Source organism: Vipera berus, assembly GCF_964194415.1.
Source record: "Vipera berus genome assembly, chromosome: 5".
NCBI lineage: Eukaryota > Metazoa > Chordata > Lepidosauria > Squamata > Viperidae > Vipera > Vipera berus.
In genome coordinates this window covers 11,950,161-11,976,624 of record NC_138207.1, presented here as the reverse complement: position 1 = coordinate 11,976,624, position 26,464 = coordinate 11,950,161, and the positions used below count along the sequence as shown (strand labels likewise).

The following is a 26,464-nucleotide window of genomic DNA, read 5'->3' as shown; positions in this document are numbered from 1 at the left end:
CAATATCCATAATAGTTATTTTACACAGAATCAATGGACCAAATTCTATATTAGTAAATGCCATTTGTTTTTCTGGAAAAATATTCCTATTAAAAGCAATTCCAGAGAGGTAAAATATGCAATTATTTTTTTCCAACTTGACTCCCTTGCTTTTAGAAGGCAAGGGAAAGTTACGTGTATTATAGTTTCATTAAAAATAATGGGGGGAAAAACACAAAAAGAAGCAGAAGGCAGCTGACCAGTATGGCCGGGTAGTTCTCTGCTCACTCGTACGTTGCCCTCCCTTGTCTTCAGATTGTAGATAGAACAGATGTTGTCTAATCCACCACAAGCGACGTAATTGCCAGATGGTGCATACGCACAGGTCATTACCCAGGAAGACCGCAAAGGAATAGCATGCATCTTTAAAAGTAAAATTGGGGGGGGGGGGGAGAGAAAGCACCATGAGTTGTCCTCTCTTCAAAAATCAGATGCAAAAAAACTGATGAAGATCATTAACTGATACTATGAGAACTGCCATCGCACAGGGAGCAGCAGATACAAATAATTCTTAAGTTACAACCGTAATGGTCAGGTTCCATTATAGTTGTAAATCGGGTCACTCACGGTTTTTGCAGCAGTCATTACGCAAACGCTGCAGGAGTTTGCCAAATACAAAGTACATTTTTGTGTTCGGCAAAACGATAGTATGGGGGGGCTAGACCATCAGAACTTCAAATCTAGGTCATAAGCACCCATCAAGGCAGGTCCATCCTAACTCTGATTGTCACTAAGCGACTGATTTTAAGTTGAGGACAATCTGTAATTAAACTAAACCTTTGCTCTCAATAATGTGTGGGCAGTAGCGTTACAAAATCAATTCAGAACTTTCCTTCAAAATGTAATATTCCAGCCCAGTTTCCAGAAGGAGCTCTGACCTGCTCCGAGCTAAGCAAGTTATCGTTTTTGTAGAAGGTTCTCACAATGGCATTGAACAAATAGTAGAGCAGTTTAATGAGTTAAAAATACCAAACTGACATTGCTACCAATTTTAAAGAGGGGGAAACAATACATTCTGCAAATAGCAAAATCTCCGATGGCAAAATTACTTATGTTTAAAAAAAACCATTCTAATAACGTCCAATGCTTTCTGATATGGTAACAATATTTCATTAATCTCATACTATCCCAGGGTCTTCAAATGAGTATAAGAAAAATAATAATAATAATAACTGGTTAATCACAAAATGTCTCATGAAAATGACCGACCTCCCCAGGACTTGTCTCAATCCTATTTTAACTTGCCAGATCCCTGGTCTCTTTTTACTGGTTCTAGAAAGGATGAAAAAGATGAGCAAACTCTACACTGAAGTGGCACTGAATGATTCAGTTGAAAATATATTAAGAGATTATGGCACAACCACTATTGCCCATTATTAAATAAACACCATTAAACTGTCAAGAACAGTCTAATGAATAACAGAGTTGGCAGGGACCTTGGAGGCCTTCTAGTCCAACCCCCTGCTCAGGCACGAAACCTTATACCATTTCAGACAAACAGCTGTCCAATGTGTGCCACTGTGATCACAGCAAGCGAGTTGAAGTGTGTTCAGTACCTTTGACAATGCTGAACTTCAAGCCATCAATTCCCAACTTCTTATATTTTTTATAAGAAAATGTCTATCTGGAGAATGACTTGGGGAAAAAGGATCTGTTAATTAACTGACCAAGATCGGTCACCTTCCAGGCCTTGGTTGACTGCTCTCCAGGTCAGTTTTTTTGCTTTCCTTGTGAACAACTTAACACCTCAAAGCACTTTTGTTATACATTTCAACATACCGTACATCCAGCATTTTGCATCCCCAAGCGTTTGAGTCAGAATTTTTAAGATTAATGAAATAGAATATTTGACAGTATGCCTGAGAAAAGAACAGACTTGTACTTCCAAACACAGAAAAAATAATAACAAGACAAGAAATTGTATTGAAATCTGAAAACCATCAAGAAATAACAAGGCCAATAAAGAGGTGTGGATGGGGGACAGAAAAAGTAAAGAATCTTTTTTTAAAAAATAGCAATGGAATCTAAAATGAAGCCCATCAGCAAGAGACACATAAAATGTCCAAACTGAACATTATTAAATAACTGTACCTTGTTTGTTGTATAACTATCCCAAATAATTAATTTTCCATCTTGGGAAGCACTCACTAGTAACCTAAAGATAATAGTAAAATAAAACAAAGGGAAAAAAATACAATCAAAATATGTATTAACACGTTAACCTGGTATCTCCCTCTTCGTGGTTTCACAAATTGAAAATTCAATGCCAAATTCCTGCGCATCCTCTAAGACCCTAATTTCCCTTTCTCTATTTGTGAACCACACAGCTTAGGGCCCAAGCAAAAGATATTAGGGCCAAACGTTCAAAAGCTAGTTCTTCTATGAAATCCTAGACTACTCTTCCCCAACCTGAGTCTAAACATCATGGCCTGAATCCAGGTTATCTGAAGAACCATCTCAGCCCAATGGGATTGGCCTGTCCTACCCAAGTTGGCACAAGTGGCTTGCTGCGGACCCCATCGATCAAGGAATTCAGCTGGCAGAGTCCAGGAAAAGAGCCTTCTCTGCCATGGCTCCTGGAACATTGTGCCATCCCAGGTGAAATCAGCCACTATTCTTTTGGCTCTCTGAAAGGATCTGAAGATTTGGCTCTGCCAATTGGCCTGAAGCTCGATGGGGCCAGGTCACAGATGAAACCCCATCTCCTCCCCATAGGCATCTCGCTTTCTTCCTTCCCACCTCTGTCAATTTTAAATCACATTTAGTATTCCTATTTATTGCTTTAAAGTTTCACATTGCTGTTTTTATTGATTGCAAGCCACATAGAGTCATCTCTAGGTGAGATGGGCAGCTGATAAGTTTAATAAATAAATGTCATATTGGCTTTGAATTGTAATCCAACCGAACTGGAGAACCTCAAGATGAAACTGCCGGATCTGGATCCCAAGTTGTCCAACATGTATCCTAATTTACAGTCTAAATGTTGGAGATGTGGTACTTCAGAAGCTACCTATTTTCACATGTGGTGGACTTGTAGAAACATAAAAGCTTTTTGGATCAAAATTTGGTGGAACATTCAAAAGATTTTTAAGAGAAAGATAAAGTTTTCTCCGCAATTATTTTTATTGGGTATTGTTGTAGATTGTGATGTTAAAGAAACTAATTTGATGTTGAATATGATAACAGCAGCATGGTTACTGGTGGGACAATATTGGAAGAAGGATAGTTTGCCCACTATAGAAGAATGGGTGTTTAAAGTTTCGAATCTTGCAGAAATGTCTAAGATTTCTGCTTATTTGAAAGATCATTCACAGGAAAGATATATTTCAGTTTGGAGGAGATGGATAAATTATATTCAGAACAAATATGGGACTAAAAAGTTCCATTTAGCTTATGAGTAGATTTTAGTGGGATATTGTTATTGGTACTTTGTTTGTAGTTATGTCAAAGGGGAGTTAAAGCACATTATGAATTTGGTTAATTGTATATTATGCATAATTTTTATTTAGAATATGATTATTGTAACTATAATCCTGTATTTAGCTCTGGGAAGTGGGGGGGGGAAGTGGGTGGGTTTGGGGTGGGAGGGATTTGGGGATATATTGTAAAATTTTGTTTTTGTAAAACTCTTTAATAAAAAAAAAAAACTGCCGGTGTATGGGATTAAAACCCAGATAAACTGACAATGAGATGAGAAATCAGGAAGACCCTCTAATATTGTTATACACTGTTGGTGAAGAGTGAACAGCCCAACACAAGATAAATAGGTATATCCCAGTGGTGGCGAACCTATGGCACCCGTGCCACAGGTGGGCACGGGTGCCATAGGTGGGGACGTGCGCCACTACCCCAGTCCTAGGCCTTCAGCTGGGTTTTATAAAACCTTTTCGTGTGCAAAAAAAAAAAAGTTCAATCAATCAATTTCAACTTCTCGTGGGGGGAAAAAAGATCTCGCAAAGTTGGAATTGATTGATTGAACTTTTTAGTCCCACCCAGTCTGCCGTTACCACCGCAGCCACGCCCACCCAATGGGCCACACCCACCCAGCACCCAACGATACATAAGTGGGTTTTGGGTTGCAGTTTGGCCACTCGGTCTCTAAAAGGTTCGCCATCACTGGTATATCCTATTCATTGTAATAGTACAATGTGTATGCTTCCTCCTTTTATTTTATTCAGTTACCTGGAAGAAAGGGAAGCAAGGTCAGATTGGATAGGCCTACTTTCCTCCATCACTATTTGACTGTTTTAAGGAAAGGAAAAAGACTAAGAATTTTATTTATATTAAATGTAAATGAGTAGTTTCCCCGGAAATGACTGAGGCAGCTCCATCTACATAAAATTTCCAATCTGTTTTATATGGGGTGCTGAAATATGCAGGAAAACCCTGAACAATATAACTTCTCAATATATACAGCTTAAATCTTAAAAATAAGGAACAAATTATTTCCTATCTGCCTAAAATAAGGAATTATTACTATAAATTTCTAAAGTTCTATTTTAAATGCTAATCTAAATACTGTTTTGGTTCATAAAATATGTTACTGTAAATACATATGCATGCTCTTTTTTTTTAACCAAAGCTATTTTAGGAACAAAATATAATATTTTTAAACACTAAAATCTAACGTCTCGGAGTCAAATCCCAAATACAGCAAACATATTTTCAAATTACAGGGTTGTTGTTTGTTTTTTTAAAAAAAGCTTTGAATACGTTCCCAAGAATCTACATTTATTTTTGCTTAAGAGAATTTTGTTTCCATATTAACAGCCTGTTGTTTTTTTCCAATGAAATGGTTCATATGGCCAAGAAACAAACAACTCCTTTAAAAAAAACAACAACCCTATATTTTGCCCACCTGAAGTATTCATACAAACCTTGAATCAGATCCCCAATGCATAGCATAAATTTTGGCTAAATGACCTCTCAAGGTACGCCTTGTACGCATCTGGATTCGACCCACGGAATCAAGACTTGTGGTGATCTGAGAAAGAGAATGACACTTTTCAAAACCTTCTCCTGGACAGCGTAAGAATATATGACAACCGAGTATAAGAAATAACTTAATAATGCTAAGTCATTTCCTATATCTGTCATGTACAATTTCTTTATATGAAAAGACTGCTGATGCTAAGTTATAGTATCATACGTTTGGGATTTATAATAATAATAATAATAACAACAATAATAAGTTGGAAGGGACCTTGGAGGTCATCTAGTCCAGCCCCCTGCTCAGGCAGGAAACCCTATACCACGGGTCGGCAACCCGCGGCTCCGGAGCCACATGCGGCTCTCCTGCGGCTCCCAGCCGCCCGGTGCGCGCGCACCTCTTCGAACGGGCAGTGGTGCGCGCGCACACCTCTCCAAATGGAGTGGCACCGCCCGTTTGGAGAGGTGCGCGCGCACCTCCGCCCGAATAGGCAGTGGCGCCGCTCGTTGGGAAAGCTGCCGCGGCCTGTTTGCACAGCTGCCGCCTTCAGAAGAAGGCGGCAGCCTGCAAACGGGCCGCGGCAGCTTTCCCAACAAGCGGCGCCACTGCCCATTCCGAGAGGTCCGCGCGCACCTCTCCGAATGAGCGGAGGTGCGCGCGCACCTCTGCGCAAACGGGCAGCGGCGCTGCTCTTTGGGAAAGCTGCCGCGGCACGTTTGCAGGCTGCCGAAGGCGGCAGCTCTGCAAACGGGCCGCGGCAGCTTTCCCAACAAGCAGCGCCGCTGCCCGTTCCAAGAGGTGCGCGCGCACCTCTCCGAACGAGCGGAGGTGCGCGCACACCTCTCGGAACGGGCAGTGGCGCCGCTTATTGGGAAAGCTGCCGCGGCCCGTTTGCAGGCTGCCGCCTTCCTCCGAAGGCGGTAGCTCTGCAAACGGGCCGTCGCCGTCGCGCAACCGGTTCCATCATACATTAAAAAAATGGCAACCGCGCGCGTCCGCGCATGCGCAAGAAAAACATTTTGCACATGCGCAAAACATTTTTTGCACATGCGCGTGCATGGACGCACGCACGCGGCTCCCACTTTTTTTTGTGTATGATGGAACCGGTTCCCAGTGGCTCTTTTCCTTTTTCAGGTTGCCGACCCCTGCCCTATACCATTTCAGACAAATGGCTGGCCAGTGTCTTCTTAAAAATTTCCAGTGTTGGAGCATTCACCACTTCTGGAGGCAGGTTGTTCCACTGGTTAGTTGTTCTAACTGTCAGGAGGTTTCTCCTTAGTTCTAGGTTGCTTCTCTCCTTGACTAGTTTCCATCTGTTGCTTCTTGTCCTGCTTTCAGGTGCTTTGGAGAATAGCTTGACTCCCTCTTCTTTGTGGCAGCCCCTGAGATATTGGAAGACTGCTATCATGTCACCCCTCACCCTTCTCTTCGTTAAACTACACATACCCCAATTCCAGCAACTGTTCCCTATATGTTTTAGCCTCCAGTCCCCCAATCATCTTTGTTGCTCTTCTCTGCACTCTTTCTAGAGTTTCTCCATAACATATAAGCCCATTCTTTATGACTTAGTATAATATTCAAATCTGGCCAATTACAGATGGTTCCATAAACCGTGATTTTAAAAACAGGGTTTCATGTCCTCAAATGGATCAAAGCTTGACCAAGTGGTTACAACCAATACACAAGTCCAAGAAGGCATGACTGTTGTTTTGGTTTACTGATTTCTTTTTTAAGCCCCTGTAAACTATTGTGGAAACATGTACTAGCAGATCTTCAGAGTCAATATCAAATAAGAGATCAAAACCTTTTTTCTTTTCCTAACAAGGAAACGAGACATAAGACCTCTGCGAAACTGCAGACTCTGCACATCCATTTTAGATGCTGCAATTGCCTTAGAGCTGTTAGCTGCTTAGAAAAAGAAGCAGAGCAGGAAGGAAAAGTAAATGGCAACCCACCTGAGCAAGAGTTGTGTCGCTACATGCTTTCCTTGCATCCTTTAAAAGAAAATTTGAAGGATTACTTTACATAATGATAGCTGGAATGAGTTTTGCATCCTTACCAAATTACTGCATTTATTAAAGGGGAGAGAGATTCACTCTGGCAGGCTATGTCTGGCAAGTGGCAAACCATTAGGCAAAAGGCTCACATACTTGACACGCCCTGGCTGCAAATACCACAAAAAGGATCAATAAGATTCCAGAAGTCAATCCTGAACCCAACGATCCATCCCACGGGGCTCTCTGAAAGAGGCTCAGCGCTGTGCCCTGAAGCCTCGTTCAAGACTCCTTCATCCATCCGGTGACAATATCCTACCAGGAGAGGTGGTTATGGAAAAAACTCCACCCCTTACTCTTCACAAAAAGATCTCCTTGGGTTACCATGAAATATGTTAGAAAGACATCTTACTCTGATTTGATTCCGGAGCTGGTCTGCCTCCTGCCGTAATTGTTCCAGTTCACTCATTCTCTTGAATGGGTCTCTTTTCGCCTCTTACAGTACAAGTGATGAGAAATCTGCTGAAAAGAATTGACAGAAACCACTTGAATTGTTTGCCTGTAATTAACATCATCAGCATTTACCATTTACAGTCATCCCATCATTATTCCATCCTTCTCAGGGCTACATAGAGCCCCCAAGTGTCTGGAGTAGAGATTCCAGGGTTTTCCAAAAGTTACAGCATCACTAGACATTAATGACAGACAATGGCAACATTATAAAATATAGGGGATGAAATCATATTAACTGTATTTCGTTCGTTTAAACGTATTTTACTTTAAAATCTAATTTCAGAATTTTTCTTGGCCCCACCAATTTGTCTTTGCCTCCCCTAGTTTTCTAGTGTGAACCCAGTACATTAACAGCTTGAAAAAAGTCATGCACTCTGAAAATCTTACCAAAATACTCTACTATGGAATTACAGAACATATTTAAATGGCTTAAACCATGTCTGTGTGTGTGTGTGTGTGTGTGTGTGTGTGTGTGTGTGTGTGTCTCAGCACCATCCTTTGAAAGAAAGCAAGTATAGGGTGGGGGTGGGGGGTGTTAGAAACTTAGGTAAACAGAATATCTGGACTACCTTCATGTTACCTCAGAGTGCTAATTTTAATGTGGTGCAACATTTCAGAAAGGATGAGAATAAAAGGAAATACAAGAGAACAATTTCCTCCTTATTTTTAAGAAAGTATCTGAAATATTTTCTGATTTTTTTTAAAAAAAGACGATTGTGCAGGACTTATAGGACCCTAAAGGCATGCATTATCTGAACACGAAATGTCTCAGAGTAAGTGAATGAGGAGTATTTATAATACGGTGATCTACGCAGATAAATTCTGCTCATTGACTGCTTTGGTAGCAACAATTCAAAGAAGCAATCTCTCCCTTTTATGCTCGGCGCAACACTTCTCCAAAAGATGCTAACCTCCAGTTAAAAAAAACTCAGTAACTGACAAGACAGGCATTGGGAATGGTCTATAGTGGAGTGTGTGCACGCAAATCTCTTTGTGTTCGGTGTGGGAAGTTGGAGTTGCTGAGGCTGGTAATTTAGAAGTTCAAAGCATCCCTAATCAGCTGGTAAGCGGTTGGTAAGGACTTTTTATCATGCCTTGTGGACTGATAAAAAACAAAAAAACAAAATACTGGATGCAAACCCATACAACAATGCCAAAGATATTGCAAACTATCGTTACGATGAAATCAGAATTTTTCTTCTATTGGGTTTTATGAATGTTGAGCCAGAAAAGAAATATGGAAAATTAATATTGTAAAAGTAATTGTAGCAAGATTATTTTATGCAGAAAGGGGGAGAGCAATTCAATCACCTCAGTGGAAGACTGAATTATAAAACTGACTGAACTTGGGGAGGGAAATGGGGACGTTGACCAGTTTGGTCAGGGGGGAAAAAAAAATGGTTCACAGACTTTTACGGACTTTTTCTCGAAAGAAGACTGAATTGACGATTTCTGGATTTGGGGATTAAAAAGGAACAAAAAAAGAAGGGGAAATAATAAAATGGCAATGACTCAGTAGAAAGAAGGGCGAAAGGAAGTATCTGTTTTCATTTTCTTTATTCTTTCTTCATCTTTTTTTGTTTGTTTGGTATTATTGTATTGAATAATACAGCGGTGGCTGCAACTCAGGATCTAAAGGTTCTTTCGCAACATGAGGATAGCGGCAGTTTGGGTGGGGTTTTCCCAGACAGCAACGACGGCCATAAGGACGGAGCTGGGATTGGATTCTTGGGCTACAGCAGGACTGTACTAGTAGCAGGACGTTGCTTATCTGATTTTGGGGGGAGCTGCTCTTCTTCTGGTTTGGGTATGGGATGGTAGCTGTGTTTTACATCCCTCCTCGCTGTAAGTCTCCCAGGAGGTAGAATAACTTAGAATACTTAAGAATAACAGAGTTGGAAGGGACCTTGCAGGTCATCTAATCAAGCAGGAGATGGCGAACCTTTTAGAGACCGAGTGCCCAAATTGCAACCCAAAACCCACTTATGCATCGTCAGGTGCCGGGTGGCCATGGCCCGTTGGGTGGGTGTGGCCCGTTGGGTGGGCGTGGCCGAGGTGCTAACGGCAGACTGGGTGGGACTAAAAAGTTCAATCAATCAATTCCAACTTTTTTTCCCCCCGCGAAAGTTGAAATTGATTGATTGAACCTTTTTTTGGGGGGGGCACAGGGCAGCGGAGGCCTAAAGCGAAAAGGTTTTATAAAACCCAGCTGAAGGCCTAGGACTGGGGCGACGGCGCGTGTGCCCACAGAGAGGGCTCTGCGTGCCACCTGTGGCACGCGTGCCATAGGTTCGCTACCACGGCCCTATACCATTTCTGACAAGTGTCTGTCCAGTCTCTTCTTGAAAGCCTCCAGTGATGAAGCACCCACAGCTTCTGAAGGCAAGCAAACATTGGTTGATTGTCCTCACTGTCAAAAAAATTCTCCTTATTTCTAGGTTAAAACTCTCCTTGATCAGTTTCCATCCATTGTCCCTTGTCTGATCTTTGGGTGCTTTGGAAAATAGGTTGTCCCCCTCTTCTCTGTGACAGCCCCTCAAGTATTGGAACAGTCCTATCGTATCACCCCTGGTCCTTCTCTTCATTAGACTAGCCATGCCCAGCCACCAGGTGATTAAATCCAGGCAATGTTTCTCCGTGGGAGGAGGTGTTTCTGTCTACCTTGAGAAGACCATTGCTGCACCCAACAGATCTGGACAATTTGCAGCCCATATCTAACTTTCCTTTTCTAGGGAAGCTGTGTGAAAAGGCGGTTGCCTTTAAATACAAAGAGCCCCGGGAGAAGTGGGGGATCTGGATCATTTCCCGTCTGCAGCCCAGAGTCATTATTGTGAGATAATTTAAAAAAAAGAAATTTAAATAAAAACAAAATATGGTAAAAAACAACAACACCTGGACAGTTAGAACAATTAACCAGTGGAACAACCTGCCTCCAGAAGGGGTGAATGCTCCAACACTGGAAGTTTTTAAGAAGAGACTGGACAGCCATTTGTCTGAAATGGTATAGGGTTTCCTGCCTGAGCAGGAGGTTGGACTAGATGACCTCCAAGGTCCCTTCCAAATTTTTATTATTATTATTATTATTATTATTATTATTATTATTATTATTATTATTATTATTATTATTATTATTATTATTATTATTATTATTATTATTCCAGCAAATACAGGGAGTGCAGAATTATTAGGCAAATGAGTATTTTGACCACATCATCCTCTTTATGCATGTTGTCTTACTCCAAGCTGTATAGGCTCGAAAGCCTACTACCAATTAAGCATATTAGGTGATGTGCATCTCTGTAATGAGAAGGGGTGTGGTCTAATGACATCAACACCCTGTATCAGGTGTGCATAATTATTAGGCAACTTCCTTTCCTTTGGCAAAATGGGTCAAAAGAAGGACTTGACAGGCTCAGAAAAGTCAAAAATAGTGAGATATCTTGCAGAGGGATGCAGCACTCTTAAAATTGCAAAGCTTCTGAAGCGTGATCATCGAACAATCAAGCGTTTCATTCAAAATAGTCAACAGGGTCGCAAGAAGCGTGTGGAGAAACCAAGGCGCAAAATAACTGCCCATGAACTGAGAAAAGTCAAGCGTGCAGCTGCCAAGATGCCACTTGCCACCAGTTTGGCCATATTTCAGAGCTGCAACATCACTGGAGTGCCCAAAAGCACAAGGTGTGCAATACTCAGAGACATGGCCAAGGTAAGAAAGGCTGAAAGACGACCACCACTGAACAAGACACACAAGCTGAAACGTCAAGACTGGGCCAAGAAATATCTCAAGACTGATTTTTCTAAGGTTTTATGGACTGATGAAATGAGAGTGAGTCTTGATGGGCCAGATGGATGGGCCCGTGGCTGGATTGGTAAAGGGCAGAGAGCTCCAGTCCGACTCAGACGCCAGCAAGGTGGAGGTGGAGTACTGGTTTGGGCTGGTATCATCAAAGATGAGCTTGTGGGGCCTTTTCGGGTTGAGGATGGAGTCAAGCTCAACTCCCAGTCCTACTGCCAGTTTCTGGAAGACACCTTCTTCAAGCAGTGGTACAGGAAGAAGTCTGCATCCTTCAAGAAAAACATGATTTTCATGCAGGACAATGCTCCATCACACGCGTCCAAGTACTCCACAGCGTGGCTGGCAAGAAAGGGTATAAAAGAAGGAAATCTAATGACATGGCCTCCTTGTTCACCTGATCTGAACCCCATTGAGAACCTGTGGTCCATCATCAAATGTGAGATTTACAAGGAGGGAAAACAGTACACCTCTCTGAACAGTGTCTGGGAGGCTGTGGTTGCTGCTGCACGCAATGTTGATGGTGAACAGATCAAAACACTGACAGAATCCATGGATGGCAGGCTTTTGAGTGTCCTTGCAAAGAAAGGTGGCTATATTGGTCACTGATTTGTTTTTTTTATGTTTTTGAATGTCAGAAATGTATATTTGTGAATGTTGAGATGTTATATTGGTTTCACTGGTAAAAATAAATAATTGAAATGGGTATATATTTGTTTTTTGTTAAGTTGCCTAATAATTATGCACAGTAATAGTCACCTGCACACACAGATATCCCCCTAAAATAGCTATAACTAAAAACAAACTAAAAACTACTTCCAAAAATATTCAGCTTTGATATTAATGAGTTTTTTTGGTTCATTGAGAACATGGTTGTTGTTCAATAATAAAATTAATCCTCAAAAATACAACTTGCCTAATAATTCTGCACTCCCTGTATTAATAGGTGTAGCCCTTTATTGCAAGGAACTTTTCAACAATATGTCCCACTTTTTTTTTTTTGAAGTGGGGAGGGGGATTAGTAAAAATGATGTCCCGTGATGTCCCGTTGCCTGGAGGCGGTTCGGGTCTGGATGGGGAGGAACAGACTTCAACTCAACCCCGACAAGACCGAGTGGCTTTGCATACCTTCATCCCGGGTTTATTCGGACATTCCACCTCTCGTTATGGGGGGCGAATTATTACCCCCCGTAGATAGGGCTCGCAACCTGGGAGTCCTCCTAGATTCACGGCTCACCCTGGAAGACCATATAGGAGCTGTGACTAGGGGGGCTTTCGCCCAGGTTCGCCTGGTGCGCCAGTTGCGGCCCTATCTAAGCCGGGATGATCTATGCACGGTCACTCACGCGCTCGTGACCTCACGACTAGACTACTGCAACGCTCTCTACATGGGGCTGCCCTTGAGGACCACCCGGAAGCTCCAACTGGCACAGAATGCAGCCGCGAGAGTTGTGTTGGGAGTTTCCCGATACTCCCATGTCACACCTCTGCTCCGTGAGCTGCATTGGCTGCCAGTTGTCTTCCGGGTGAGATTCAAGGTACTAGTTATGGTATTTAAAGCCCTACATGGCAGGGGGCCGGAGTACCTTAGGGAACACCTGCTGCCGGCATCAACTTCCCTCCGCCCTGTGCGTTCCCACAGAGAGGGACTCCTCAGGGTGCCACCGGTCAGAGAATGTAGACTGGTGGCCCCCAGGGGGAGATCTTTCTCTGTGGGCGCTCCGGAGCTATGGAACCAGTTACCGGTTGAGCTCCGGACGGCGCCGGATCTTCGCTCCTTTCGCCGCGATCTGAAAACATACCTGTTCGAACAAGCCGGCCTGGCCTGAGGGTGGGATTGCTGGGGTTTTTATTATCATTTTATTGGGGGTTTTACCAATGTATTTATTGTTTTTTATGGGCATGTATTTAATAACTTTTTAATTTTTGTAACTTTATGTTTTACTCTTGCCCTGTACACCGCCCTGAGTCCTTCGGGAGAAGGGCGGTATAGAAATATTAATATTAATAAACTTAAACTTTAGCTATGAAAGGCAGCTGGGTGACTTTGAGCCACTTACTCTCCCTCATCCCAATTCACCTCACAAGGTTGTTGTTGTGGGGAAAATTGGAAGAGGAAGGTGTGTTGGATAGGTTTTCCACCTTGAGCGATTTGTAAAAACAGTAAGGACAGGCTATCAATAAATAACATAAATATATTTGCAGCGCAGTAGTATAGTTCACAAGATCAAGCCTTTATCCAAAACTCCTATGCTACTGGCAGCATCGTACAAACTCAATTCCCTGCTTTGCATCCAGCAGCCACTTTCCCATACTCCCTGCCATACCAATGAACCCTACATGGTTCTGTGTCTTCAGCCAAATACCATATTATAACCCCAGAGTTGGCTAGATTGAAGATGGATGGGAAATAAATTTTATAAATAAATAAAAACATATACTATGCCCACCACTCTGGGCATATTCTCTGAGGGCCACCTCAAAATTTTCCCACCTCTAATCCTAATCTTTAAGAAATCCATAGTGATATTTAAAAAAAAAAAAGATTGCCCCTTGGTCAAAGTTAAAACGTGATGGTTGCATCTGGATATTTATTTTTTATTATTTTATTTTATTAAATTTATATACCGCCCTTTCCCGAAGGACTCAGGGTGGTTTACAGGGTATTTAAAACAACCAGTACAAAAGTTAAAAACAAATTAAAAAAGATTAAATCATCCCTAAAATTGAAACCCCAGTTAAAAATTCTCAGCCTGGGCTGAGAAGATCCGCTGCCAGTGCCTTCTTTTGAAATATGTTATGACTGGAAACTACTGCAGCATTCTCAAATGATTCCCCCATGTATGTATTCAACCTGGTTCTCCTTAAGAGACTTAATTTTAATTAGTAACTGTAGAAATGTTAAATGCTCACTAAGCAACTTTGGGCCAGTTGCTTTCTCAGTTCCACCTTCCTCACAGGGTTATTTTGAGGAAAAGTATTTCTTTTACTTTCTCATTTTAAAAAGAAGTATATAAATTGTCTTTATTTCTCGCCTTCACAAAAAAGACAAGGCACCAAGGCCTAAAAATTATTCACATAAAGATAACATGATGTAGTACTTTGCAATGAAGTTTAAACCAACATTTGCTCCTGTATAAAGAGATCTAGATTTCTCCAAACATCCAGAGACACCCAAGTTATTCTGACATCAGTCACAGCAAATACAAATACATAAAATGTGTTTATAAAATGCTTTTTAAAGTTAAAAGGTCTAGCCATATGCGTAAGAATTTTACCTATCCAGCAATACGTTTTTAAAGACATTCTTTGTTGATCCGCAGAGACCAAGTCTCCTCTTTCCATCTTGGACTTCTGAATCAATGAAAGTCCCTGGACAGTCATTTTAGAAACCAAAATATTTCTCCCCACACTATAGAACAAAGGCTTCTACTACCTTTCAGCTGTTATCAAGACCAAGGGCAATTCCAATATTCATCAATTCTTGAAGTATACGGTAATTTAAATTTGTAGAAGAATTAGGTTCTCAAGACTCACCTACTCTTTTAGATGTCTTAGAATTAGACATCTACAAAAAAAGGGAGCCTTATTTACAGGTCGTTTGAAGTGCATCTGAACTCCTATCACTTACCATTAACCACAGCCAGTCATTTTGTTTTTAATTCAAAGGATCAGGCTGAAAACACCTAACCAAATGCTACACACCCTCTTTACTATGAATGTTTACCCCTGGTAATGATGGCTGCCTAGATTACCAAATGCCTCAGCTTCACGTCAACATCGCTTCTCATTTGGAAAATGTCAGAGAAATCTTTTGCTGTTTGGCGAAGCCTTTGTTTCTCCAAAAATAAATACAGGAAACAGGCCTAGGTGTGTCCTTGATCTTTAAGGTTGGAGATATTGTGCACATTTTCAAAGGGCTATGCAGCAACGTGCCTCCACTGCAGCTAGACAACAAAAGACAGGAAGCTGTGGCCCAGAACGCAAGGTTCAACCTAGAGCCTGACTCCCAATTCGACTCCAATAACTTTAGAGATTCCCAAGTTTTGAATACAAAACCAAACCTCCCTTTTAAAAAAATCTACGTTTTACATAGCTTCCCTTCATCTACAGCGGGAGACGTTACAGCAACTAAAAATGGTAACAGGTCTCAGGCTACAAAGTACCTCGATACTCATCCTTAATTGGTTCCGGGAGGTGCAATGAGAGTACCAAAATCGATGAGTACCAAACAAATTTTTCCCATAAGGAACAATGTAGTGCAGGGGTGTCAAACTCGCAACATCATGTGACGTCACGACTTTTTTCCCATTGCCGGTAATGGGGTGGGCGCGGTTTTGCCATGATGCATCCGGCTCACGGGCTGGCAGTTTGACATCCCTGCTGTAGTGAGTCACAAAGCAGCCAACATCTGCAACTTCTAGCTTGTGTTTGGAGTACCAAACAATGAGTACCGGGACAAAACTTTCATGTCAAAATGCATTGAGTACCGAATTCGATGAGTTTCGAAGCAGTTGAGTACCAAGGTACCATTATACAAGTGAATACACTCTTTTCAAGTAGCCTTTAAATTGTGGATCTAGTCATATTCAGATTGCGTGAATTCAGTGCAACCTTAGATCTTGGCGCAGAAACTGATGACAATGGTGTCTTTTCATAGGGTAGCAATCCATAAGATATTTTCCAGCTAATTTTGTCTCTCTTGGAAGCCCCAAACATTGCTGTCACAGACACGGTGCCAAAAATCACAGCTTTTGGCAAGTTCCTTTCATAACCTATCCCAAGACATTGTGATAAAGTTATTCTTTGGCTCGAAACAATGACATCCCTCTGCTGAAACTATTTTTCATACATGGATTATTCAGGAAAGGAAGTATACATTTATTGCATATTCAAAGTTCTGGTTCCCAGATCACTCAAAACCTTTTCGGAAGGAGAAACATTTGGAGGACTTTTACTTTAAATCCTGAATTTAGCATAAACAGCTTTATAAAAGAAATGGTAGATAAAATATAAGGCTTAAAACATTCATATTTAAAATTTTAAATCTTAAAATTTTAAAATTACTGGATTTCCCTATCTGAAATAGAGAACTTAGAAAGTGTAAACGCATAAGTACCGTATATACTTGAGTATAAGCCGAATTTTTCAGCCCACTTTTTGGGCTGAAAAATTCCACTTCGGCTTATACTCCAGTCAACAAAAAAACTTACCAAGGACTTGTGCGCGGCCGAGGCTTTGGTGCTTCCGGGATCGCGCGCACCTCTCCCAAGCCACCGCCGTCCGAGACCTGCCGAAGTTTGGGGAGGTGCGCGCGCAGCTCCCCAAACCTCCCCAAACGTCGGCAGGTCTCCGTTCCTCCGCGCCCTGCCTGCCTGCTTCTTTCCGCAGCGGAAAGAAGCAGGCAGGCAGGGCGCGGAGGAACGGAGACCTGCCGACGTTTGGGGAGGTTTGGGCGCCTCCCCAAACCTCCCCAAACGTCGGCAGGTCTTCGTTCCTCCTGCCGACGTTTGGGGAGGTTTGTGTGCCTCCCCAAACCTCCCCAAACGTCGGCAGGTCTCCGTTCCTCCTGCCGACGTTTGGGGAGGTTTGGGCGCCTCCCCAAACCTCCCCAAATGTCGCGCAGACCTGCCGACGTTTGGGGAGGCGCCCAAACCTCCCCAAACGTCGGCAGGTCTGCGCGGAGGAACGGAGACCTGGGGAGGTTTGGGGAGGCGCCCAAACCTCCCCAAACGTCGGCAGGAGGAACGGAGACCTGCCGACGTTTGGGGAGGTTTGGGGAGGCGCCCAAACCTCCCCAAACGTCGGCAGGTCTGCGCGGAGGAACGGAGACCTGGGGAGGTTTGGGGAGGCGCCCAAACCTCCCCAAACGTCGGCAGGAGGAACGGAGACCTGGGGAGGTTTGGGGAGGCGCCCAAACCTCCCCAAACGTCGGCAGGTCTGCGCGGAGGAACGGAGACCTGGGGAGGTTTGGGGAGGCGCCCAAACCTCCCCAAACGTCGGCAGGAGGAACGGAGACCTGCCGACGTTTGGGGAGGTTTGGGGAGGCGCCCAAACCTCCCCAAACGTCGGCAGGTCTGCGCGGAGGAACGGAGACCTGGGGAGGTTTGGGGAGGCGCCCAAACCTCCCCAAACGTCGGCAGGAGGAACGGAGACCTGCCGACGTTTGGGGAGGTTTGGGGAGGCGCCCAAACCTCCCCAAACGTCGGCAGGTCTGCGCGGAGGAACGGAGACCTGGGGAGGTTTGGGGAGGCGCCCAAACCTCCCCAAACGTCGGCAGGAGGAACGGAGACCTGCCGACGTTTGGGGAGGTTTGGGGAGGCGCCCAAACCTCCCCAAACGTCGGCAGGTCTGCGCGGAGGAACGGAGACCTGCCGACGTTTGGGGAGGTTTGGGGAGGCGCCCAAACCTCCCCAAACGTCGGCAGGAGGAACGGAGACCTGCCGACGTTTGGGGAGGTTTGGGGAGGCGCCCAAACCTCCCCAAACGTCGGCAGGTCTGCGCGGAGGAACGGAGACCTGCCGAGGTTTGGGGAGGTGCGCGCGCACCTCCCCAAACCTCCCCAAACTTCGGCAGGTCTCCGGACGGCGGCGGCTTGGGAGAGGTGCGCGCGATCCTGGAAGCACCGAAGCCTCAGCCGCGCGCAAGTCCTCGGTAAGCTCCGGGCGGTCACTTGCTTCGCGTCTCCTGAGGGAAGGGGGGGCGACTGGAACAGGCGTGTTTCCTCGCCTGCTGGGCGCCGCGATTTGCCCGGGGAACGCGCGGGCCCTGAATGGCAGCGTGGAGCGAGGAAGCGGACAGCCAGGGCTTCCCCGAGAGCCGCGGCCACACAGGGTATTCCTGTGTATTCAGGCTTGCAAAATGGCAGATCGAGCCTCTGCTGGCGGCAGAGGCTTGCAGAGCGCGGATCCAGCCTCCGCCGGCGGCGGAGGCTTGCAGAACGGCGGATCGGCTTATACTCGAGTCAACAACTTTTCCCAGTTTTTGGGGGTGAAATTGGGGGTCTCGGCTTATACTCGAGTCGGCTTATACTCAAGTATATACGGTAATTATTTTCTGGAACTGTATCTCCATATATTGGGCCATGATAATCTGTTATTGTATAACAGCAATTTTAAAATATTTTAAATATTCTGCTAAAGTGCTTCAGATAAATATTTCATAATTTGGGAGCATGTCCCCTGAGAGCTGTCCTTTGTGGCCGGTTACAGCGACAACTCAAAAATTCAAGCTGAAGTCTATCATCTTTACAAAGGGTCAGAGGAGAAAAATATATATAATCATTCTAGCAACTGAAACAACACTGCAAAATACTTTTAAGGCAAGTTATCACATGTACTAAAGCTGAAGATGCGCAAAGAGTAGGTTCTGGGAAAAATACTGAATTCGTATTAAAAAGAATGTCTTTTTTAAAGCAAATAACGGCTGCTTATCGGTTTGAAGATTGCATTTTCAAATTGGGGAGGAATGAAGATTTTGCAACATAGGCACTATTTGGATTAAGCATTAAACTGGTGCGCATGCAATAAATCGCACGGCTCTTAAAGATTAAATGTTTATTACAGACACATGTACCAGTTTTAGAGATTAACACTTAAGACTTTTAATGCTAAAAAAGCATATTTAGGGGACAACTTTGTATCATGGCAACAACCCTAAAAGAGACACAGCTGCTTGTTGGCCTAGAAACTAAGACTCTGAGTTTTAGGCCTTTTTTTAGACATGAAAGCCAGCTGGGCGAATCACTCTCTTTCAGGCCAACTCATCTCACAGGGTTGTTGTGAGGAAAACAGGAGGCAGGAGTATTATGCATGTTTATATATGAAAATGTGAGATAAAATAATAACAATACTGCTGCTGCTTTATTTGGGCCCTCACATGATTTGAAACTCCTTAGAAGTGAATCCAAAGGATTTCACAGATCTTTCAAATCTCTCTGAACTAAGCTACTTTTTAAACCTTTTTCTAAAGCCTGATCTGCTCATTAGAAATGAAATCACAGGATACTGTGCAGGGCAAAAACTTCCTTGTGGCCTGGCCTTCAATGAGCTTGCTGATCAGGCAGATATTGAGCCATTTTCCCTCAAGCTGAAACGGAAGACAAAATACTGTATTATAAAGGGAAGGGGATGGCTAAATAACATAATGTGAAACTGGCAAACCTAATGTGTCTGTTAGACATAGAAGATAGAATCAAAGGGCTGGAAGGGACCTCAAAGGTCTTCTAGTCTAACCCTCCCCCCCACCCCCCGCCCGAGCAAGGCAGCAGACCTTATACCATCCTGGTCAAATGGTTGTCCACTCTATTTTTGAAAAACTCTCCAACCCTGGGATGCAAATTATCCCCCTGATTAATTGTTCTTACTGTCAGAAAATTTCTCCATACTTTTAGGTTGGATCTGGAGATACTATTTTGAACACCTGAAGCTTCCAAAGCCTGGGTTTCTTTTAAAGCAGTGTTGCTGAAGGTTAGGAGCCTACAACAAAAATATTCAGTAAAGCTGACTACACCTTGGATGTCTCCAGTGCTTGCTTTCTAGCCCTTGCAAATGTTAGCTCCCCCCCCCACTCCACAGAGGGAGAGAATACCTTGAACAAATCCATCTGATCCAATACAGCTTTCTTTCTTCCTTAAGTGGCTGTTTTATGAAGTATGACCTATGCAGAAAAAGTAATGGAGGTAGTCCTCCAATTATGACTGGATTACAGCCATAAGTAGTTAGGGTTGTAACCCAAGGCACCCCAAATGACCAGAAGTAAATTTCTGCCCTTTTTCATGGTGGTTGTTAAGGAAGTATTATGATCATTAAGTGAATGCTGCAGTTGTTAAGTGAACGCTGTGATTGTTAAGGGAACCCATTCACTGTTATTTGCCATATACAGCAAATCATGGTTTAGATTATCACAGAATGCTGTGCTAGTCCATAAAGCTGACCTACCCAGCAAGTGTTCACATGATCCGAGGGCAGCACAACCATTTACAACAGCAGCCGGAGGGGGTGGTTTACAGGTCATAAACCACCCGCTTTGTGGTTGTCATAACTTCGAACAGTTGTAAAACAATTGGTCATTTGGCAAGGGCTTCCTGTATGTGGCCCCCGACCGCATTTGGGACCAGAATTTTGTTTGTAAAGTTGAGGCACCCACATCGCCAGACCTGATTTTATAACCATTTTTTACAACTGTTAAACAAATCACAAGGCTGTAAGTCTAAATCCATTCTCCTGAATTGGTTTCTTTTGCTGGAAACTAGCAAAAAAAACCCCCACAAACAAATATAAATTGCAGTCAGATGACTGTGGGATGCTGCAACCAGTCATAAATGTAAGCCGAAACTGCCTAGTGCCCAAGTACAGTCATGTGATCGCGGAAAGGGGGGGCGGGGGAGGGAAGAAGGCATGGCATTTTATAACTGTCAGAAGTGCTTTAAGGGCTGTAAAGCACCCTTTTTCCAAGGCCCTCCTAACTGCAAATTGAACTCAAACCACTGTAGTACTATGAATGGAGCACTTGACTGGCGGGTGCAGCCTATCTGGCCTGTTCCCGTGACTCCTCCCAACTGTTTCAAAACTCTCCCCCCTCCAATGACATTTATGTATTAGGTTGGAACATCGCTCTCTCGGTGGTTAACATGCTATGAAATAATCAACAATACACTCAAATATCCACGGTACAAAGTTAAGATTAAACTAAATTGTTACAGGAAATGGCTGCCCCAAGCAAACAGCAGCTCTCCTCTTCCTCTGCCTGAAGTTTGCTACTTACTGTCGCATTAATCTCAGCCATTTTCCCAAACAGTGGGAGAACAGCTCACACCACCAAAACTTCTCTCTCCCAGGTAACTAAGTTAAAATGAAAAAGATACGTTTAATTTGAAATTTAGGAGGGGATTTAAATGTAGCATGGGTTTGAGAGAGAAATCAGATTTAAATTTAATTTTAAAGATGAACAGGCGCAGACTTTTTATTAAATAGTCAGGCCTCCTTGATAGTTTTTGTTTAGACAATTCCACAGACGAACTGCTTCAGAATTCTAAATGTGCCTATGATGTTAAAATAGCTGCCTTCAATCTAAAAAGAGAAGAAACAACGAAATAGAAAAGTCAAAAGCAAATCTAAAAACAATTTTTTTTTACATATGTGAAAAACAATAAATGACTAGCCCAACATCACCTAGCTGGTTTTGTGCCTCAGGTGCAACTAGAACTCACGTCTCCTGGCTTCTTAGCCTGATGCCTTAACCACTACACCAAACTCTTCTCTTGCCCACAATTTACTCAATTAGGAATTCAAAGGACAAGAATGCTGTTTATATTTCAAACTCGGCCATCATTGAAGATGAATCATGGTTAAAACATGACAAGGAGAAATTTTCATTGATATAAACAGCAACATGACTCAGGAATTCTCACAAACTAGCTGGAGATAATAAGGAATCTTGCCACAGGTCTGAACTCAACAGATTTTGCCATAGTTAGATATTTTATCTACGGGTGGAGGACAAAAAACTACCCTTGTATTCTTCATATTGTTGACTCATTGCCACATTATTGGATGAGGAAATAAGAGTGAACAGAAGCATATCAGGGTTCTTTCTCTTTAAATAAGTAACTTAGTCGATACAGCAAAGTAAATTACTTGTACTGGACTAGGAATCAAAAAAGAAAGGTGAAACAGAAAATTGTGGGCACTAACCTTTTGGAAAAAAATTTAAACTACTTTTTAAACGCTTGTTTTATGGCTTTCTTTTTAAATTTAATGCAAAGTAAAGGTCGTCCGCAAGAGACTGTAGTGGGTATATAAAATATGTGCAAAATATTTGACATGTTTCTTTAGCATTAGGAGCTAAAGTATTTCAGCAGCATTCACTACTAATTTTTTTATTAAATCTACATGCTGCAGCCTTAAGAAAGAGCTTTCAACAACCCTATGAATTCCAGCTTTATTTTGGCAATTCCTAAAGCAGCCTGTATTATTCATGCATTCTCGTTGGAGGCTAACACGAGTGTGCAATTTGCCTAAGACCATTTACCCATTTCATAGCTAACGTGATATTTGAATCAGGTATTTCCTGATTCACAACTTAATCTTTTGGTCACCAAAGTAATGCTTCTATTCTCTACACCAGGGCTTTTCAACCTTTTTACCCATTGTACCACTTTTAGGATATGACAACATCTGAGCACCAACAGTCACCTAGCAAGGTGTCAAAAACTTGATGAACCCCCCCCCCGAAAAAAAGGATAAAAGTGATTAAGTACAGGGAGTCCTCGACTTACAACAGTTCGCTTAGTGACTGTCCGAAGTTACAATGGCACTGAAAAAAGTGCCCCCCAAGCCACAGTTGAGCAGGACACCTGTCTGCCCCCCCAGGGCGCTCTTCCTCCTGTCCGAGGTTTTCATTGTTGTGACATTTCTGTTGAGGATTGGCAGTGGGGGGGGGTGGGGGGTTTTTTTTTAGTTTTTATTCCCCCCCCCCCGTTTGCTGGGTGGTTGCAGCAGGTTCTGGTCACTTCACATGACCCTGGGACCGTCATAAATATGAATCAGTTGCCAAGCATCTGAATGTAAATCACAAGACCCTGGAGATGCTGCAACATTCCAGCTGATCGGAGCTTCTTCTGGGCTCAGCAGAAGCACCGGGATCAGTGCTGAGCTCCAGCTGGAGCCTGGCACTGATCCTGGTGCTTCCGCTGAGCCCTGACAGCCCTGTAGCTCCAGCTGTCTCTCGCTCAGGCTTGTGTGGTGCTGCCACCGGTTCAGCTCATTCCCCTCCCCCGCTACCACTTTTCTAGGATGGTCGCGTACCACCTGCCAGGTGCCAATGTACCACAGGTGGTACCCGTACCACTGGTCGAAAAGCCCTGCTCTACACTCTGGGGTGGATATCAGGAATATTACCCATAATTTAAAATTCACAACATTTTTATTAAGTTTTCAAACCACTTGTCACTTTTCAATTTAATAGCTCTTCATCAGCCAAAATTATTTAAAAATTCCTCCAAACAAGGGAAGAAGAGTTAGAGTGTAGGTATATACATATGTATGTATGTATATAGCATGTTTATATGTGTGTTATGTATGTGTACACCTCTGAGAGCAGGCAACAAAATTTCATTTTTAATGTGTACCAGTGTGCCCACAGTAAAAAATGACAGTAAAGGTCATCTTAACTAAGCTTTGCTAATTTTGAGGTATTGTATTCCAAGTTGTCTATACACCCTACAAACCAGGTCTTGTTGAAGTACAGAAAAAGTGTTAAGTTGCATCAAAATTCTTTCAGAGGTTTGCTAGGAATAAGAAACAAGTACAATACCTCACTGTTAGCTCCCATATTAAATATACAAAGTTCATCTGCTAAAATTGTTTTAGTCCTTTGTGATACAAATATTTCTTGAAAAAGGAAAGATTGATTAGTTAGTCTTTAACAAAACAGAGATGGACTGGAGGTATTTCCTACTGGAATTTATCTGCAATATATTTTGCATAATTTCAGAATAAAGCTGTATCAAAACTTATTCACTTCAAACCACCTTTCTTCATATTAAAATAAAGCAAAGTTTCCTACAAATATTAGCAAGTCCTTTGGGTGGCTTTCTTCAAATTCTGTATCTTCAGTAGATATTGTAAGGAATGGTATAAAATAATGCACAGATGTAAGAATTTTGGAATGATGTTATATGTGGAATGGGTGAAAAAGAAAACCCCAACAAAATTAAAGGGCCATAAATGCTTTACTTTGAACCCACTGCTACTGCAGGCTATGTAAAACCATTTACCTGCTATATCACACTAAAACCTAGTATTAATGTTGATACATAGAAATTAAAAAGCTCAGGATAAAAATACTGACATCACATCCAAAATCAAGTTCGTGGCAAAAATAAATTGTGAAACGTGCTTCTACTATTTCAGTTTCTTAACCATAACCTTAAATCACAAACATATTACAATAAATTGGGTATTTTCATAATCTTACCTAATTTTTAAATAATATCTTGGCATCATTATTAAAATGATCTATAATGATGGATTTAAGTCATTCAGCTGCTTTTTCAGCTGCTTTAAAATAAATCAGCATCACCTAATCCTTTTTCCAGCTTTGTTATTATACTGCATCAATTTAAGAAGCTAGTACTTTGTTTCCTAACATCTCATTGGAACCAATTCCAATATTTTGAGTCTTGATTTCTCTTTTTCTTCAAATCATTTCGACTCCATATTCACTGATAAATAAAACCCTACTGTATCCTAACAAGATTGGCAGGTAATCACAGTAGAACAGCTGTACATAAATCTTTCAGATGAACTATGATTGCAACAGACATTAAAGAATTTTCATGTATAATATCTAAGAGACTTTTATGAACAGATAATTTGTTTTGTAATATCCTGTCTGTAGCAAAACGGCACGATGGGTGTTCGCCTGGACACAGCGGGCCCGGTAAGATGCTTTGTACAATAACACCAGGAAGCTAAACTGAGTGAGAATGACCCTCCATGTAACACAAACATTTTCCGAAATCAAACAAATCTGAACATGCTTTCAAACAGTGTTTTTATGTATTTCCAACATTTAAGCTATTGCTTCAAAATTGTTCGTTCATTCCCCTACAAGTGTCTGAAAAAGGCAGTGTCAAATAGGAACTCTTCCACATACATTTATGTGGAAGAGCAAGTAATGCTTTTACATGTAAAAAAAATTTTTTTTTCAACACATGTGGGTATACCAATATTTTACCTTCATTCAGATAGCATATAAAGGTGAAGCAACTGAATAAAAAACTCTATGAAAATTTAATTTTGCAATCATTTATTCAACAACAAAAAAAACCCCAGATACGTCATTTCCTTCTATGGTAAAAGTACACCCTCAGCTCTAATAGTTATATTGTCCCCATCGAGAGAAAGTACCTGAAGTAGACATTTCTTATTAACTGTCTACCAGTCTCTGACATAGACTGGGAAGAATTTTTTTCATTCTTCTCCCAGCAGACTTTTTTGCTAAGTGATATTCAAAGGCTTTTTTGCAAGCACCACCCATTCCATATTTCCTCACAGCATACAAATAGGAATCAGATAAATAATAAAGAATAAAATTTTCTCCCTCCTCTGCTGGACCTTAAGAGAGGGGGACTCAATATTCCAATTCAGGACACACACACGTTAGATGGATCAGTTTTATTTGAACAGGAACTTCTGTGGGTACCTAGGTGCCAAACTATTAAGGGCTATGCCAATAACAGCCAGCATTTTCAATTGTAATTACAAGTCTATACCAAGATTATGGCAGGTTTCATTCTCAATAAATGGGCTGTTATATTTTGTGCTAATGAAGACAGAGCCAATCAAGTGACTCATTTGTGTTGTTGCTGCGGGGGGGGGGGGAGAGGAGGATGGAGTTTTTTATGGGTTTTATTACAAGGTGGGGTTTTTTAAAATGGTGTAAGATTAACACATAGAGTCACCTATGTGTTCGTTGGAATGCTATATGAATTAGTTTAATAAATTGCTGGCTTCTGAGCAGTCTTCAAAAGCAACCCTGTGTAAAGGGTATTTCAATTGTATATCCTAAAGTGATAAGGGCATAGGTCAGAGGTAGGCAACCTCGGCTCTTTTATGACTCATGGACTTCAACTCCCAGAATTCCTGAGTCAGCATAGCTGCTCCACCAAGGCTAAAATATAAGTTGTACAATTCAGTTGAAACAAAAACCTGAAAGCTTTTAAGGGGGGAAATAATTCTATGTGTACACACCAGTGGTTACCTACCTATCCAGCAATAATTGCAAGTCTAGGGAAACCTGTTCCTCCAAGTGGGAACGCTACCCTGTCTGAAGCCCACAAAGCCAATAAGGAGCTAAATGAGTTTGTCCATAAGAGCACCTGCGTATTCCGCAGGAATTCTACTCCGGTTTCTTTCTTGCCATCCAATCCTCCAAGGCTCCAGATGCCGAGACAAGACCACCACAATATCTCCAGCAGAGACCAGATAGAGATGAGCATACTGCTGACACCGCAGTCTAAGCTGAGTGACTTCCCTTCCACTTACTATAAATGTTAAATTTCAGGAGTGTCAGAGACTAAAACCTGCGGTACTCAATACAGAGCAATTGCTAGGTTGACCTTTCTGCCTCCACTGCCTGGGACTGCCCACTTAGGAAGGAGGGAAAGTACTATACAATTATGTCACTCTA

At 42.4% G+C, this 26,464-nt stretch overlaps 1 protein-coding gene across 6 annotated transcripts in view; it reads right to left on the bottom strand.

Moving 5' to 3' along the window:
- The window catches only part of GNB4 (G protein subunit beta 4), a 44,325-nt gene that overhangs the window by 3,136 nt on the left and 14,725 nt on the right, over nt 1-26,464 (bottom strand). For 3 of the 6 annotated variants that reach the window (XM_081329903.1, XM_081329906.1, XM_081329905.1), the window contains exons 2-6: nt 7,376-7,485; nt 6,925-6,963; nt 4,917-5,023; nt 2,131-2,194; nt 240-402 (exon numbers count right to left, since the gene is read on the bottom strand). In XM_081329903.1, the coding sequence (XP_081186029.1) occupies nt 240-402; nt 2,131-2,194; nt 4,917-5,023; nt 6,925-6,963; nt 7,376-7,432 (430 nt within the window). In that variant the 5' untranslated portion in view covers nt 7,433-7,485. The remainder of the gene's footprint in view (nt 1-239; nt 403-2,130; nt 2,195-4,916; nt 5,024-6,924; nt 6,964-7,375; nt 7,486-26,464) is intronic. The other 3 variants (XM_081329902.1, XM_081329904.1, XM_081329907.1) reach the window with 1 other exon arrangement.